A 17,487-nucleotide genomic window follows, 5' to 3' on the forward strand; every position below is an offset into this window, starting at 1 on the left:
TCCTGTTCCTGGTTTTGTTAAAGCAGCTCATAAGTTCACGTAGTTGTTAATAGGCATGCTTTGTCAGTGTGTACCTTTTTTTGGTGTATGTGGTGAAATGGTACATAAAATTTTTGCGTGTAAGTACAGTACTATAAAAAGAAAGCTCTCCTTCTACAGCTCATCTTTTTCCTTTTCAGCACGTAGAAAGTCTAATTGTGTGAAAGAAGTAGAAAAATTACAAGAGAAACGAGAAAAAAGGAGACTACAACAGCAAGAACTTAGGGAAAAAAGAGCCCAGGTTTGTAACAGAATCTTATTTTGTTTATGCATGAACTGAAGATTTAGACTGTGTCACTGAAAGGGAGTTGCTTGTGAAAAGTAGTGGAGGCATTCTCAATATATTAATTGGTTATTAAACTGATGAGAAATAAGATAAATTCTTGTGAAAATGTTATCATAACAGATTTTTGCTACATGTCCTTTTCATGTTTTAGTTGTGCCATTTTGAATAATCCATTGTGTAACTGAATTCTGATGCAGTCATTATACCTTTCAAGAATCATATATTTTGACTTTCTAAAAAGATCTAAAAATACATGCAGAAGAATATCTAATTGAAGTAGATCATTATAAAGTAGATGATTTTACTGCAAATTTTATTATTTTTCCATGGTTCGTGAATTCAGCATATCACAGTGAAAGGGGTTCCTTGTATTTTAGTTTATACTAGGTATTAAAAGTTTATCTCTGTTGACCACTCATGTTCCCTTTAGATGGTAACAAAACTTTTTACTAACAATGGAAAAATTATATAGAAGACTGGTCTTTTATCTCTCTACATGTCTTCATCTGTTGGAAATTCTGTTATTGTACATAAAATTCTTTTATTGTGCTTGTATTACATCTATATTCATAGAACTCGTTTTCTGTAATAAAACATCAGGATTGTTTCTTTATTTAGGAGTATGTTCATTAATGTGATCTGAGAATGACCATTTGGTTTTGAAATGAAACACAGGGTAGATCTATTGATACTTAGCACAGATGCCACCTAGTGTTTCCCGTGAGAACCTCTGTATTTTCACATCTCTTTATGATCTCCTAATTTTCACTTTACGTTCAATTTTTCAGTTGGCATAGTTATTATTTCCTAAAAGAAAGTTAATTGAAAGTAAGTTTCATTAATGGTTTTGAAATTTATATTCAAAGCAAATCTGTACACAGTGCCTGAAAAAAACCCTGATTTTTTAGAATGTTTAGTAACCTATTACTCATGGCTAGAAGAGGCTTTTAACTCTTTGTGTGTCTTAATCTGAATTTTCTGTTTTTAAGTAAAAAAGTACATGTAGTCAACACATTCAGTAATTTGAATTTTAAAAGTTTAAAACATTATCTTTTTTTTATTTGATTCCTTTAAGTTCTGAGGTGGTTTTACCATGCCTTTTGGGTTTTGGATTTTTTTTTTTTTTTTTGAAAGTCAACAACAACAGAAAATGAACATAAATGAATCCATATTTATATTTCTACTATGCTAAAACATTGGATTAAGCATTGGGAAGAAAAAGTTGATTAAATTTTTCTAGAATTTCAGTTTTTTAGAAATTTAGAGTTTTTTGAGTTCTTTATAGATGTTTATTTAAGATGAGCACTGTTTCTCTCTTGTTTCATTATTTAGGATGATTAAGTTATATGTGTAACATGACTTTTTGAAATAGTTCACTGTGGCTTTAATCTGGAGTGTTTGGTTTAGAGTTAATACAATGTATTAGACTAATGGAATTGGGTATTTAATATGAAAGTGATTCCTGGGCATATTATTAATTCTGAATTCTGAAACTAAATTAAATCATGCTGTAGTTTGAGTTTCAACTTGGCTGTAACAAATGATACAATCTGCTAATTTAATTTTAATTTGCATACCATACTTAACATAAGTGCAACAATATCCATTAATGTAATTATAATAAATGATGAATTCTCTCTGTCTTATAGGATGTTGACGCTACAAACCCAAATTATGAAATTATGTGTATGATCAGAGATTTTAGAGGAAGTTTGGATTACAGACCATTAACAACAGCAGATCCTGTAAGACTTTGTAAACTATTGCTATGGAATTGTTTATGCTGTAAAACAAAAAGTATTTGATAATCCCACTTAATATTGAATTGAGCTATATAGTTTTCTCTTTTTATGTTGTACATTCCCCATATTTTAAGGAGAAAATCAAGAAATCATCCACATCTGTGGTTATCTCTCATAATTTGATTTATCAGACATGCTTCCCATAGAGATGTCCTTTTCACAGTAAAGCCTCTCTGTCTTTGGTAGGGCAGAACAGCAGTTAAAGGAACGATGTCAGACCCATTCTTCGGCCTGACTGTCACTTAAGCTTTTATCCCAGTTCCAAGCTTATGTCTCATTAAAACTTTACAAAAGCAGGTAGTGGGCTGGATTAACCCTGCAGGCCATATTTTGCCAGTCCTGTGTTACGGATTTAATTATTATTAACAGGCAAATACTGGGAGCATATATTTTATGAAAAAATTCTTGTGTAAGAATTGGCCTATTATAAAATTAAGTTATTCTGTACACTAATATTCTGAGAATTGTGTTTCTTGTCTCTAGTTAGTTATCTTTGTCAACAACTTTCCCTTTAATCAACATGAAAATACATCATTTGGTAGGAAATTTTGCCTTTGTTATATGTAGCATATCTTAAAGTAAGGCACCTTCTTAATGTGACCCTAATGCTAAGAACTGTGTTCTGTACAGAGTTATTTCCTAATCACTTATTAAATTAAAAAATAAGCAGCTTTCCATTATGCTCAGAATTTTAGAAATCATTATGTCTCTTAACTATTAAAAACTTGTACTTGCTAATTTGTGTTTTAAGCGTATTTATCCTATTTATGCTATGCATAAATTTCTAGAGCATCTGTAGGAAATAGTGCATAACTGACTTTTTTAGTATTTTGTAACACTGATACACATTGAAGTAAAATGTTTTATTTCTAGATTGATGAACATAGAATATGTGTTTGTGTAAGAAAACGACCACTCAATAAAAAAGGTATGATGCTTTTTGAACTCTTAATATAAGGGTGATTTTGCCCAACTTGTAATTTATTTTGGTGAAAGCAGAAATTAAATTGATTTGGAAGAGTTTAATATAAATCATTTTATTTGTACATAATCATTATGCAGATATCTATGGTTAGATCTTTTGATTTGTCACTGCTCTATTAATCATTGCCATTTCTGGTTCTTGCTTCACAGAAATTTAGGGTTTTTTATTTGGTTGTTGAAATATTACATCTTATTGAATGGCATATTTATGAGATTTTTATAACTATTGAACTTAATACTTCTGTTACATTTTTTATTACTTACATTTATACATTCAAATGTGTGAAAATTACTGGGCATTGATTTTCATTTATTCTTTTAGAAACACAAATGAAAGATCTTGATGTAATCACAATCCCTAGTAAAGATGTTGTGATGGTCCATGAACCAAAACAAAAGGTAGATTTAACAAGGTACCTAGAAAACCAAACATTTCGTTTTGATTATGCCTTTGATGACTCAGCTCCTAATGAAATGGTTTACAGGTAGGTAAATTTGTTTTAAATAAGTTTTGTTCTTACACTTGTGTATCTTATCACTACCCTGAAACTTAATTTATCTTGGCATATCTCTTCAGAAATGTAGTATGCATTTTTTTATTCTGAATTTAAACAAAGTTACATAATAAAAATAATAATGAAGGGCACCTGGGTGACTCAGCTGGTTAAGCCTCCAGCTCTTGTTTTTGACTCAGGTCAAGATCTCATGATTCCTGGGGTCTCTGGGTAGCTCATTTGGTTAAGCATCGAACTTTGGCTCAGGTCATGATCTCACAGTTTGTGAGTTCAAGCCCCATGTTGGGCTCTGTGCTGACAGCTCCAAGTATAGATCCTGCTTCAGATTCTGTGTCTCCTTCTCTCTCTACCCCTTCCCAGCTTGCCCAATATCTCTCCTGTCTCTCTCTCTCTCTCTCAAATAAATAAATATTTAAAAAAATCTCACAATTCCTGATTTCAGGCCCCATGCCAGGCTTTGCTGTCAGCACTGTCTCCCTTTCTCTATCCCTCCCCTGTGTGCTTGCATGTGTGCATTCTCGCTCTCAAAATAAATAAACTTTAAAGAAAAACAGTGATGAATATTAATACTTGTTCTTTGTAATGCTCGCTTCAAATTATGTTTCTTATTACTAGTTAGATACATTTCCCACACACACACAAATTCACGTATTCAATTTATAAACAACTCGAACTTGCAAGTATTACACAGTGACAGGCTAAATTTTTAGGCCAAATTTAGATTTTCATACCGATTTTCAGTGCAGAGCCTGAGATCCCATGAACCTTGAGTTCCATGATCTGAGCCGAATCCAAGAGTCAGACGCTTAACCAACTGAGCCACCCTTGAATGCTTTTTCATTGCCCTTTCATTTTATAAATATGGCTGGAAAACAAAATTTAAGAATTATTAAGAGTCCTAAGATTTGAAGACTTCCAAATGAAGCATTATTGAAACCAACTTTATTGGTCTTAAGCCAGCAAACTAGGAGTTTAGTTGCAAAGAAAGAGGAGGGAATTAAAGAAGCTGTGAATGTTAGATAGTCTTAAGAAAAATTTATTTTAAAAGGGAACTGTAATTATAAACTGTATATTTTTTACCTTTCTGAGAATAGAGTCCTCTCCTCACCCCTAACTTCTTTCTCTCCTTCCACTCCTGCCTCATAAAATACCTCTTTGCCTTTGAATTATAAGATATGTTTCTCTGAATATGCTATATTTAGTAACCATTCCTTTTTACCTTATATTTATGCTTCTTAAATTTACCAATATTGACGCTGTTCCCTTTCCTTAACTTTGAGGGAGTGCAAGTTAGGTCTTTCTTGTGTCTAATCACTCTGCAGGCCACTTTTCTACTTTTGTTTGACCACTTTTTCTTACTCCCTTTTATTCTATACCTTTTTCAGTTTTGTCTTAATAATTCAGCAGCTGTATAAAGTGTTACCCGTACATTATTTTGAAACCTATATAAAAAGATCTGTTTCCTGTTAAACTTTTTAGGGCTCTTCTCAATGCCCAAAAAAGGCATTGTTCTTCCTTTTAATTTTAACCTTAACAGTGATTACAATAATATATTTGAAAAATAACTCAAACCATAATAATTTTGACATACTTTTCCTGAACTTAGACTATCAACTCCAAACACAGTGTCTTATAACTTACATTTACTTAGCCATGTTCAAGGAAATCCTATCACTTTTCTACTTGAGGATGGTCTTAGAATAATATTTTTGTAGTTTTTTTTTCCCTTTTAGTTTTTCTCTGTTGAGATTATCACTCTTGATTTGGTTTCTATTAAAATTTTTTGTTATTCATTGTATAAACATTACTGTCTGCCTAATATTTTGATCATTTGTTTATTTTTTAAAACTTTCATATTGTCTAATCTTTATGTAAGTCTAAGCTTAGCTACTGTCATTTTTTTCTGCCCGTTATTATAAACATTATTTATTAGGGAATTGTTTGAAATTCTGCTTTAAAGAGCTTTAAGCAATATTAATGGGAAATTATTTAAAATTTTTAATAAATCAGTGGACTCAGTTGTAGTCTGACATTTGAGCACATTGATGTGTTAAAAATTTTGGTATAATTTTGTTACTAAGAGTTGATAATTTTACTTATTTAATTTAAATTTTGACAGCACAGTCTGACTAGTCTATTTTATCTTTAAGGTTTACAGCTAGACCACTAGTTGAAACTATATTCGAAAGGGGAATGGCTACCTGCTTTGCTTATGGGCAGACTGGAAGTGGAAAAACTCATGTACGTAATTTATTACAGTGGCATCCTGGTGTGAAGCTTGTTTATTTTCCTTAGAGCTTAATTCTAAGAGCTAAATTCTTAAGATTTATTCCTGGAAAATGTCTATTATTGTTTCTTTCCTTTTTAACATGTAGACTATGGGAGGTGACTTTTCAGGAAAGAACCAAGATTGTTCTAAAGGAATTTATGCATTAGCAGGTAACTCTTTTTTTTGCATATCGTGTGTAATATTCTTGAATATCATTCAGGTGGCTTTGAAATAAAACTTGGAAATACTGATCAGGACTCTAAGAATAAACATAGAGCTAAACTTTCTGTATATTATGTCAGTTTTAGATTGTCAGAGTACTTGAAAGGAATTGTGAGATTAAGCTTTTAGGACCGAAATCTTGGTATTTGTGTCCTTTTATCATGTTTGCAGAGCTTAATATTTGTTGTTAAATAGCTGATTTGTGATAAAACTTCTGTTTAGTGTGGTTGTAGAAATCATCTTACTATGACCAACTATAGTTTTATGTTATTTCTAAAGATAAATAGTAGCATTATTTTACTGAACATTAAAGAGAATGGCATCTATACACTAAATGTCAAAAAACTACTATTTTTTTTATAAAATTAATGTCATTATTGATGTTATTCTAGGTATAAAGGTTAACTGATTTCCTCTAAATGTAGAAAATTTGAATTGCTTTTCAAAGATAGTATTTGTAACATCTTAACAAATTTTCTTCATCTGAAATTCTTGATAGCTCGAGATGTCTTTTTAATGTTAAAGAAGCCAAACTATAAGAAATTAGAACTTCAAGTATATGCAACCTTTTTTGAGATTTACAGTGGAAAGGTAAGTGGAGCTTGAAAAGACTGATTTTGGGGGTGTAGGGGAGGAGTGTTAAATTGTGGTTTAGCGTGTATAACATAAAATTTAACAGTTTAACCATTATTTTGTGTACAAGCTTAGTGGCCTTAGTAAATACATTCATGTTGTGTAACCCTTGCTACCACATATTTTTATATATGTTAGAATATCATGTTAGCATCTTATTGAGATTTTTAAAAATTCCCTCTGAAACGCTCAACTTCAGTGTTGAGCATTATTCTAATTACTCTAATTTTCTGAAATAATTTTTGCCCTCTGATTTTTATAGAACTGATTCTTTTTTCTTCAAGGCTAGTTTTATAATTTGGATTTTTTTTTAAATAGGTGTTTGACTTGCTAAACAGGAAAACGAAATTAAGAGTGTTGGAAGATGGAAAACAGCAGGTTCAAGTGGTAGGCTTACAGGAACGGGAAGTCAAATGTGTTGAAGATGTACTGAAACTCATTGACATAGGCAATAGTTGCAGGTAAATCTCATTTTAATTAGGGGAAACTTAATTTCTTAATCAGTTTTAGAAACTTTGGGTTTCTAAACAAAGGAAAGGTATACTCCTTGCATCTTGGCAGTAAAAAGTTGTTCATAAAAACTTTTACTGTTACTTGTAACTTTGAGTCACATCTACTATATTGATAATTATACTACAAAAGAACACAAGTGTGCCAGATTAAATTGTATGAATCCGGTTATATTACAGTGTTGTAACTCCCATTGTCTCTTTTGTATTTAAATGATGAGAACTGGGTAATTTTTCTTGTTTTTTAGTGACAATACTGTGGTTTGAAACATAAAAACTGAAGGGTTTTTTGTATCTAAAATATCCTTAATCACATTGTAGAACATCCGGTCAAACATCTGCTAATGCACATTCATCTCGGAGCCATGCAGTGTTTCAGATCATTCTTAGAAGGAAAGGAAAACTACATGGCAAATTTTCTCTCATTGATTTGGCTGGAAATGAACGAGGAGCTGATACTTCCAGTGCAGACAGGCAAACCAGGCTTGAAGGTGCTGAAATTAATAAAAGCCTTTTAGCACTCAAGGTAAATAATGAAATGCATTTATTGTGAAAAGTCTTTAGCTTTTGACTTTAATTTTGTTTAGAGTATCTACAAAATGATAGTACTTGTAACGTCTAATAAGTGAGAGAAGTTACCAGAATTTACTTATTTATATTTACAGTTTTAGATTTATATTATGTCCAGAAATTTTCTTTATACATACTCATTTTTTTTTTAAGAGTAATAGAGGACCAATTTTGAGCCTACTTAGTAAGGTTCCATAGGACTTTAGTCAGTCATTTTATCTTAGAAGAAGGCAAGGAACCACAAAACTCAGCTAAGAAATATTGTCTCAGGAAAATGTAGAATGGCTTTCAGAAAGATAGAAAGGGCAGTGTTACATCCTTCCTTGACTAGAAAGGGAAGAATTGAAAAGACTGCTAAAACATTATATTTTTTCTTTTGTAGCACCACTTTCAAAGTAGCTTTTTATCCTATTGTCTGTCCTTTCTTAATAGTAGTCATAGTCTCCGGAAGAATCTTTTGGAATAAGTACTTTGTTGTTGTTTAATTTCATTTTCTTGAATTAAGAGATATGAGACCGTCTTTACTGTGCTGTAAACCTGTTGGTAGAGTTTCCAGAGCTGATCAGATCTTAAATGTTAGGGTTTTAATAAAAGATCTTTTAAATAATTAATTAAGATAACTCTTTATAAGAAGCCTAATCTGTGGAACTTCTTTCTTAATTTTTAGGAGTGCATCAGAGCCTTAGGTAGAAATAAACCTCATACTCCTTTCAGAGCAAGTAAACTCACTCAGGTGTTAAGAGATTCATTCATAGGTGAAAATTCTCGTACCTGCATGGTAAGTTTATGTTTGTTTTTTGTTTACTTGTTTTAATTCTGAATAATAACTCACACTATCTGTGGCAAGATTATAATGCACATTAATAACAATCATTTAAATCCTTCTATTGTGAGAGATACAGTGATACTTAAGATGTGGTCCCTGCCAATCTGATAGAGAGGATTATATTGCAGTTATAATTCCAACATCTGAGTCTTCTTGAGGTTGGTCTTCATTGATTTTTATTTTCCTTGAGTATGAGTCACACTTTTTTTATTTCTTAGTATGTCTAGTAATTTTGGGTTATATCATTTTCACTCTGAATAAATACCTTAAATGGACACTCCAGATTCTCTTCTGTTCTAAAAATTATTGAGTTTCTTGTTGTTGTTTTAGCAAGAAGTGAACTTATTGAACTTCAGACTCTTGTCTCCCTGCTGTGGGCAGCAACTAAAATTAAAACCTCTTAGTTCTTTCAGACTTAGCTGTGTTGCTTGGCTTAAGCCTCGTGTGTGTATGCCTGGTTCAGGAGTTAGCCAGAGATTTGGGCAGTTTATATGTAGAATTTCTGGTTGTCAAGATTACCTCCCTCCATGGTTATCTCCCTCTTCTGGGACAAACCTCACTTTCTAGCTGCTACAGTTCCTACCTCCAAACTCTGTCCTTTAGTTTAACCAGTAAATTTCCAGTTTTTTAATGAAGTTTTAGTTGCCCTGTGTGGGAGCAGTAGGGCTTGTCCTTGGGTGAAAAAGCTGATGTGTAGGGGTGGGGAGGGAGGATGGGAACACTCACTCTGTGCCCTTCCCTTCTATGTGTTGATCTCCATTTTCTGCCTGATTTAAATCATTTTCTAGTGCTTTCATAGAGTGCTTTATATTTTATATGGTTTATAATTATTACCTGATTTATGGGTGTGATATAACAAATTATCTTAGAGTTTAGATATTATAAATTTTTTTTGTTTAATAACCATTTTGAGATTAGATCTTGATGAGCTATATATTGGTATTATTGTCTTCATTTATAACATTTTCTTTACCTTTGCATATTTCTCCCATAGATTGCCACAATCTCTCCAGGAATGGCATCTTGTGAAAATACTCTTAATACATTAAGATATGCAAATAGGTATGAGAAATAGTTATTCATTTGTAAATTTGAGGGGAATAGAGCAATATTTTGTTTGACTTAATATCTGATAGGATAAATTGTATTATATTTTTCTGTCAGTTTTTTTAAAGTTTTTGCATGTTTTTCATTAAGATGATATGTACAGTAATTTGATCAAGTTCTGAAAATACATGGAAATGTGTAATTTGGAAAGAGATTTAGATCTTTAATAGAATTGGCTTTTCTATCCTAGAGCATGATTACATTTTTCTGTTTCACCAAGTTATATTTCATATTATTTTACTACATTTAAATAATGCAGATTTTTTGTATTATGAGAGTATGAGGGGTCCAGTCAGTGTTTCCTAAATTGTTTTTTCTGTAAGCAAAAAATTGTATCTGACAATACTAAGTGTTTTATGTGGGGGAGTCCAGGTGTGAGTGAGTAATGGTAGCACATTTCTTTCTGGTGTTCTATATGAGTTACATTTATTATTCATGTCATTATATGACAAACTCTAATGGAAAATGGCATTATTACAATGAAAGGACAGAAAGCATTATAGACTTAATTTATTCCTTATAGTCATGAAATGCCCTTGGAAATTTGGATTATGATGGGCATATTTCTGTTTGTTTCACAAATTGTTCCCATTGCTCATTTTGAAAAAGTGACTATATAGTTTTAAATTTCTATTATCACATACTGCATTTGTGATTTTAATTTTTAGAGATCAGATTCCTCTTTGTATTTCATTTCTGCTGTGGACATTCTCTTAATTTTGTTGAACCACAAGTATTTATCCTATTCCTTTATTTTAATTGCTGTGGAAGTTTTTTATTTTTAATCTTTTTAAAAAATAGGAAATATATATATATACAGAAAAGTACCAAAAACATAAGTGAATAATCTAATAAATTTATAAAGTGAAAATTCCGGTCATCATGTTGAAATAGAATGTTTCTACCTGTCTGTAAAGTTCCTCATATGTTCCCTCCTGATTACAAATCCTGAATAACATGTCCAAATCCATTAATCTCTAACCCACGGTAGAAATTGCCTTGATTTCTGTGGCATAATTTTCTGGGTTTTCTTTCTTTCTAAAAATTGTTTTTAACTACCTATGAATGTATCCCTGAACATACACATAGGTACCTGTATTTGAACATTACATAAATGGAATCATACCCTTTGTTCTTTTGTAACTTGATTTTATTTCACCTGAAGAGATTTTTTAAAATAATAGTAAAAAGTTTTGTAAAATATAAGCTTATTGATATTTTATAAAAAGATTAAGATAAAATAACTTATTTTAAAAATATAATGAAGCTTTATTTCTGAATGTAATCCTTTATAAACTTTTAATTATGGGCTCTGAGCTACAGACATTTATAGTACTTTTAATTGATTTTTTATAATGAACATTTCTGGTATGTAGGGTTTTAATCATTAAATTGCTTCTTATTTCAAAATTGTCCATGGGAGAGATGAGGAACAGCTTAGGATAGCAGAATATTGCCATGTTGTAGAATTAAAACAGAAAAAATCCTCCATATCTTTAGACTTCAAACTGCAGAAGAATCTTCCTAAGGTCACAATCCTATATCTGGCCATTGCTCTAGTTCATTTAGGTCCTACTTGATGTTTTAATTTGTTTTCCTGTAGTATACTTTATCTGCAACATAACTAACCATCTCGGTCAAGTAATTCTGTCTTTTCTTTCTAAATCTCCAGGAATAAAGTCTTTCAACCTTTCTTGATAGCTCATTTGAGGAATATGATTCCTGCATATAGTATTTACTGTTGGAGTTGGGCAAGAGGACTTGGAATAGAGGAAAATATTAGCCTATTAGAGTAATTTGAATTAGGAGATTCTGAAAGAATCCTAAATGGAATTGGGAGTAAAAAGAGTTACATCAGCATTAGAAATTTAGTCAGTCTGTGTTGTAAATAAATTTTCCAAAATGACTATAAAGGATGAAGGGCAGCAGAATCCCATATTGAACCTGTGACAGCAGACATTACCAGTAGATTAAAGGAAGATTGTAAGTAGAAGAAATAATTAGTTTCATCTACATGATATTAATGTGATCTGTGTGGACTGTTTATGACTGTCATTTCATTTAGATCAAACCTAAAAGAAATAATGAGAAAAACAGGTTTAGTATATTGAATTTTTAAATATAACATAATGTTTATACTTAAGGCAATGTTTGAATCTCACTTATGCCATGTTCTGATTGAATAACCATGGGTAAGATATTTTCTTGCTCTGAACCACTGTCTTATCTGTGAAATGGCAAAAATAATATCACAGGACTGTTGTAAGAATTAGATAATATGATGCCTAAAATATACTAATCATAATACCTGACATGTAGGAAGTACTACTGTTATAAAGTGGGATTGGCCCAAAGGGGACATAGGGAATAACAAAGATAGGGTTAGAAAAGCTGTAATTTGGTTAAATATAACTATTAGAGACATGAACCAAAGCAATTTAAATTCCATTGCTAAATAGGCTCTCCTTTTTGTCAGTTTATTTGAGACAGTGAGAGAGAGAGAAAAAGAGAAAGAGAGAACGTCATCAGGGCAGGGGCAGGGAGAGGGAGAAAGAGTCCCAAGCAGGCTCCACATCATTACTGTGGAGCTTGACATGGGACTTGATATCACAAACTGTGAGATCATGACCTGAGCTGAAATCAAGAGTCAGACATTTAACCAACTGAGCCACCCAGGCACCTCTAACTAGGCTTTTCTTTAACCAGGTTCTTCATTTCAACCAAACACAGAAAAGTATTTGAATGACTGCTCTCTAGTTGTACCAAGGATGGTTTATAGCTGATACCATTCAAGATGCATAAGAAAGAAGTTAATTGATTACAGTGTGTGCCATTCGGACTTAACCCTCTAGTGTTGTCTTTTAAATAAGAAGACGATAAGGGTATTGAGGGCTCATTAATGCTAATAAAATATTTGTGGTATTGACTGCACAAGGAAATTTGATTAGTCAGTAGGACAGAGAGAGTCAAACACTTCTTAAAATTGATTATTTTTTCAATATTCTAAATGCAGTAAGTCACAACAATGTTGATATCTTTTTCTAAACAAATTAAACTGAATACTGAATGAAAACTTGAAATGTGCATTGCTGTCTTTACAAGAGCATTTTCTTTTAATTTGTTGCTGTTTTGGTGCTGCAGAGTAAAGGAGTTTGGAATTAGTCCATCAGACATTCCCTTCTCACAGGGTAGTGGCAGTCGCCCTGATCTCTCTCCTTCTTATGAGTATGACGACTTTTCTCCTTCGATTACCAGGTCTACTTCCCTTTTATGCATAAGATACTTATTTTAATAATTTCTTTTGACTTGCATTACATATAAATATCTCATTTATACTTGTTTTGTTCTGAGCCATTTTATTTTTCATTTTCATTTCATTTGACAGGTGATGGTTATTCTGCATGATCTTCATTTTTGTGTACTTTATTAATTTATTTGCTTTAAAGTATTGATTTAGAATTCAGGCTTCCTATTTCCCCTCATATTTTTAAGGATGATGTCATCTTTGCATATTTATAGTTGAGAGATAAACTGTCTTGTTTAAAGTGAGAAGTTTACCATTATTCATATGTTCTTATAAATTTCCTTGTCTCCAAGGAAATAACAAGGATCTTCTTTAGAACATGTACCTTCCTACTATGTAAATTGAAGTATAATAGGTAAACATTTTTTAAATGATAGTTTATAACTTATAATCTTTATACAATAGAAATATGATTGTTTCACATGTAGCTGCAACTAAAAAATATACAAAGTGTATTAAATTCTCTGATTTTGGCAATAATCCATTTATTAATCTAAGTGAATTTTTTTGTTTATATAATTCAGTTATAAAAAGTTTCTTTTTACGTTGAAATACTGAATTTACCTACTTAGCTAATTGTCATTCATTATGTACATAATTATATTTGAAATACTTGTAAAGGTACCTCAGTAAAATCTGAAAGTTAAATAGCCAAACATCCCTTTAGTCTTTCTGCGCATTTCAGGTAAACTTGATCTGGAAAGCTGACATCATCATGAATCTTAACATGTTTAATTGAATTGCCTTTTTATTGAATAGGTTGGTATTTTCTTGTTCTTCTATATGTGACTTTGCTAATTTTAGGTACCTCTTATGTATTTATAGGGTGAAAGAACTGACTGTGGATCCAACTGCTGCTGGTGATGTCCGTCCAATAATGCACCATCCACCAAATCAGATTGATGACTTAGAGGCACAGTGGGGTGTGGGGAGTTCCCCTCAGAGAGATGATCTAAAACTTCTTTGTGAACAAAATGTGAGTGAGAATATAGTTATAATTATCTGATTTTAGTTCGTTTCATCAGTAGCAGAATTTAATAGTTGAAAACTACTGTCTAAGTCAGGGGTTAGCAGACTGACAGCCTCTGGGCCAGCCATCTGTTTTTACAAATAAAGTTTTACTTAATTATGGCCAACACCTAATCATTTACAGGTTATCTGGCTGCATTCTTAGTACAAAAGCAATGACAAAGATTATAACATTTAGCAGCCCAGAATAGGTGCTTTCTCGCCCTTTAAAAAGTCTGGAGGGGGTGCCTGGGTGGCTTAGTTGGTTAAGTGTCCAACTTTGGCTCAGGTCATGATCTCACGGTTCGTGGGTTCAAGCCCTGCATCAGGCACTGTGCTGACAGCTAGCTCAGATCCTGGAGCCTGCTTCAGATTCTGTGTCTCCCTCTCTCTCTGACCCTCCCCTGCTCAACGCTCTCTCTTGTTCTTGCTCTCTCTCTCTCTCTCTCTCTCACAAGTACATTAAAAAAACATTAAAAAAAAAAAGAAAAAAGTTTGTAGACCCCAGGTTCACCAGGGTGGCTAGTCGGTTAAGCTACTGACTCTTGATTGACTCTTGATTTCTTCTCAGATCATGGTCTCATGGTTTCTTGGGTTCGGATTCCACATTGGGCTCTGCGCTGGCAGTGCAGACCCTGCTTGGGATTCTCTCTCTCGCTGCCTCCTTTCACATTGTCTCGGTCTCTCTCAAAATAAATAAGCTTAAAACAAAACAAAGTTTGCTGACCTCTGATCTAAACTACTTTTTTTCCAGATTTTATATCCGTATTAAATTTTGGGGATCTTAAAAGTAATACAGGGGAAAAAAAATTAAGAATTATGCATACCATATGTTATACACACAGCTTAAAAGCACAATTAACTCAAACACATGCATATATGTCCCCCATTGTATAAAGACTGAGGGGTATATAAAGAAGTAACATAAAAGCACAAACAATACACATTTTCACATAGTTACTTTAACATATTGAAGGGATTCCTTTATGTGAGATGTGAATGTTTATATAATTATTTTTTTAATAATTTTAATTATTTAAATATTTTTGAACTATTTTTAAAATAAATGAAAATAAAAATTTCATTTAAAAAATCTATATAGTTTTATATAATTTTTCTCTCAGAATCTTACACAGTATTTTGTCATGATAAAAGGTGGCATTTACTAGTTTTTTACTACATAACTTACATTTGGTGAGCATTTTATTTATTATCTGATATAATCCTTAAAATTTGATGTGGTAGTTACTGTAATTATTTCTGCCACTTAACTGATTTTCTAAAAGGTGAAGGAACTCAGTCAAGATCATACAAAAAGCAAGCACTAAAAGCCACAACTGAAATCTTCATCTTTCTTATGTGAGAGCCAAATCTTAGGTTAACTAAATGTATTGTTAGCTGCAATAATGAAATAATCTTTGGAAATCATATAACTTTAAGTTAATGTTTTTATACTTTTTAACTCCAGTCTACAATATTCTGGAGTAGCAAATGGACATACTACTTTTGGTTACCATGTTCCAGGTTAATGTCTGTTAATTATGAAGACTTAATGTAGTGGTCCTTAGCTAGGAATGATTTGGCCTGCCAGGGAAAAATGTATAAAGTCATTTTTGTTTGTCACTTCTAGTGGGTATAGGTCAGAGATATATGTTAAACATCATACGAGGTATAGGACAGTCTTCCCTAGAACCCCAAATGTCAGTAGTGCCAAAATGGAGAACCCTGGTTTAAAAATAAGACTTTGGAACCACAGAAAATAAGGAACTGAAAATGAGATCCTGACCTTAGTCTATCCCCTTCTCCAAAAGTTTTGAAGGGTGATAAAGCTGCCTTTAGAATTCTTAAACCATGTATTGTACCTAGATATGGTGCCTTATAAGGATTTAGAAAACCAGAACAAGATAGGCTGCTACAGAGCAGACCTTTCCCGTTTTATTCTTTTGGGTTGGGTCTTTGTAGGACCTTCATTTGGAGACGTTGACTAGGCTTTTTTTTTTTTTTTTTTAATGTTTTTGTTTTTGTTTTTTTTTATTTATTTCTGAGAGAGAGAGAGAGACAGCATGAGCAGGGGAGGGTCAGAGAGAGAGGGCGACACAGAATCCTAAAGAGGCTCCAGGCTCTGAGCTTTCAGCACAGAGCCCGATGCGGGGCTCGAACCCACGAACCATGAGATCATGACCTCACCTGAAGTCAGATGCTTAACCGACTGAGCCACCCAGGCGCCCCCAGAGGCTTTTAAGCATAATACCATGAGTTCTTGCAGCCTCTTCCATATTTGAAAGTGTGTGGGTTTTATTGAATTTTGCCACCCCTATGAAACTATCTTGAGGTGGTTCACCATTAGCCTTAAGTATTGGTGCACATGTACATATTGTTAAGTTTTAACAAGGCAAATTAAAATAGGATAGTGTCTAAGATTTGCCTTAGAGAGAAAACCGACACAAGTACACAAACTAGAAGATAATAAAGTGCATTAGAATTCCAGAAAATAGTTGTATAAACAGAAAAGTATTTTAAGACTGCAGGGAAGTGATAGGAACTTAAATATCTTAAAGCAGAGGAAGGAGGACATTCTGGGCCTTAAAGGGAGGTGGGCAGGTAAAATGAGTAAAGTTGGTTGAATGTGTTTATCAGAGAGACGGGGAGAGAGGGAAAGAATAATGCTTGCATGTCTTAATAAAAACAGATGCCTGTTTCCTGAAGGGAAGATAAAAAGGTCTTTGGCCAACTTGATTATATAAACTTGTAGGGATGGTAGTATACTGATGAAAGAGTCAATTGTCTCTTTATAATATTTAACCAAAATATGTACATATATTCAGAATCGTGTATTTTGTTTGAAAAACATTCCTTTTTCTTACATTTTATAAAATGATTTTAAGTAAACCTCGTCACTAAAGCCACATTTTGAGACAGTAAATGATTAGACATTGGGGTTGGGAAAGAAGTTCACAAAGAAAGAAAGGCTAGAGAAGTTTTTTTTGTTGATGAAGTAATTGTCAACTAAGATTTCTGTAAATACTGGAAGCACGTTGTGTGGTGTAACTCAGAAATTAAGACTGAATAAGAGTTGAGACCTTCAGAAAACTAATTTGATAGTCACAGTCATGAAAGACATTATCTTGAAATTACTCTTCTGGTGAAAAGATGTAAAAGACATACATATGATTTAAATTGTTAGTAAAAATTAAACAGTATTGAAAAAATATGTCAGCATGTTTATTGCTTGCAGTAAATGTATTTTTGAAAAGTTGCACTATTCCAAAAGGGTTTGCCTTTTTAAGGTAATTCAGCAGTAAAGTCTGGGCTAAGTGAAAATTATCCCTTAATACGCTTAAAATGTGGGGTATCTTATTGTGGCTTTACCTTTTATATTATATTTTGGTAGTTTTTATCTTTCAAGCCTCCTC

At 32.4% G+C, this 17,487-nt stretch overlaps 1 protein-coding gene across 4 annotated transcripts in view; it reads left to right on the plus strand.

Annotated features, from left to right (window-relative positions):
* Nucleotides 1-17,487, plus strand: part of KIF2A (kinesin family member 2A) — a 64,956-nt gene that overhangs the window by 41,044 nt on the left and 6,425 nt on the right. For 3 of the 4 annotated variants that reach the window (XM_039255582.1, XM_039255583.1, XM_039255584.1), the window contains 12 exons: nt 180-280; nt 1,975-2,070; nt 3,001-3,055; nt 3,434-3,596; nt 5,777-5,867; nt 6,002-6,065; nt 6,617-6,708; nt 7,069-7,211; nt 7,581-7,785; nt 8,497-8,607; nt 9,650-9,717; nt 13,892-14,042. In XM_039255582.1, coding sequence (XP_039111513.1) covers nt 180-280; nt 1,975-2,070; nt 3,001-3,055; nt 3,434-3,596; nt 5,777-5,867; nt 6,002-6,065; nt 6,617-6,708; nt 7,069-7,211; nt 7,581-7,785; nt 8,497-8,607; nt 9,650-9,717; nt 13,892-14,042 — 1,340 coding nt within the window. Of the gene's footprint in view, nt 1-179; nt 281-1,974; nt 2,071-3,000; nt 3,056-3,433; nt 3,597-5,776; nt 5,868-6,001; nt 6,066-6,616; nt 6,709-7,068; nt 7,212-7,580; nt 7,786-8,496; nt 8,608-9,649; nt 9,718-12,903; nt 13,018-13,891; nt 14,043-17,487 lie in introns of all 4 variants that reach the window. The other variant, XM_039255586.1, reaches the window with a different exon arrangement.

The sequence above is a fragment of the Hyaena hyaena genome, unplaced genomic scaffold, assembly GCF_003009895.1.
Source record: "Hyaena hyaena isolate Hyena2069 unplaced genomic scaffold, ASM300989v1 scaffold_532, whole genome shotgun sequence".
NCBI lineage: Eukaryota > Metazoa > Chordata > Mammalia > Carnivora > Hyaenidae > Hyaena > Hyaena hyaena.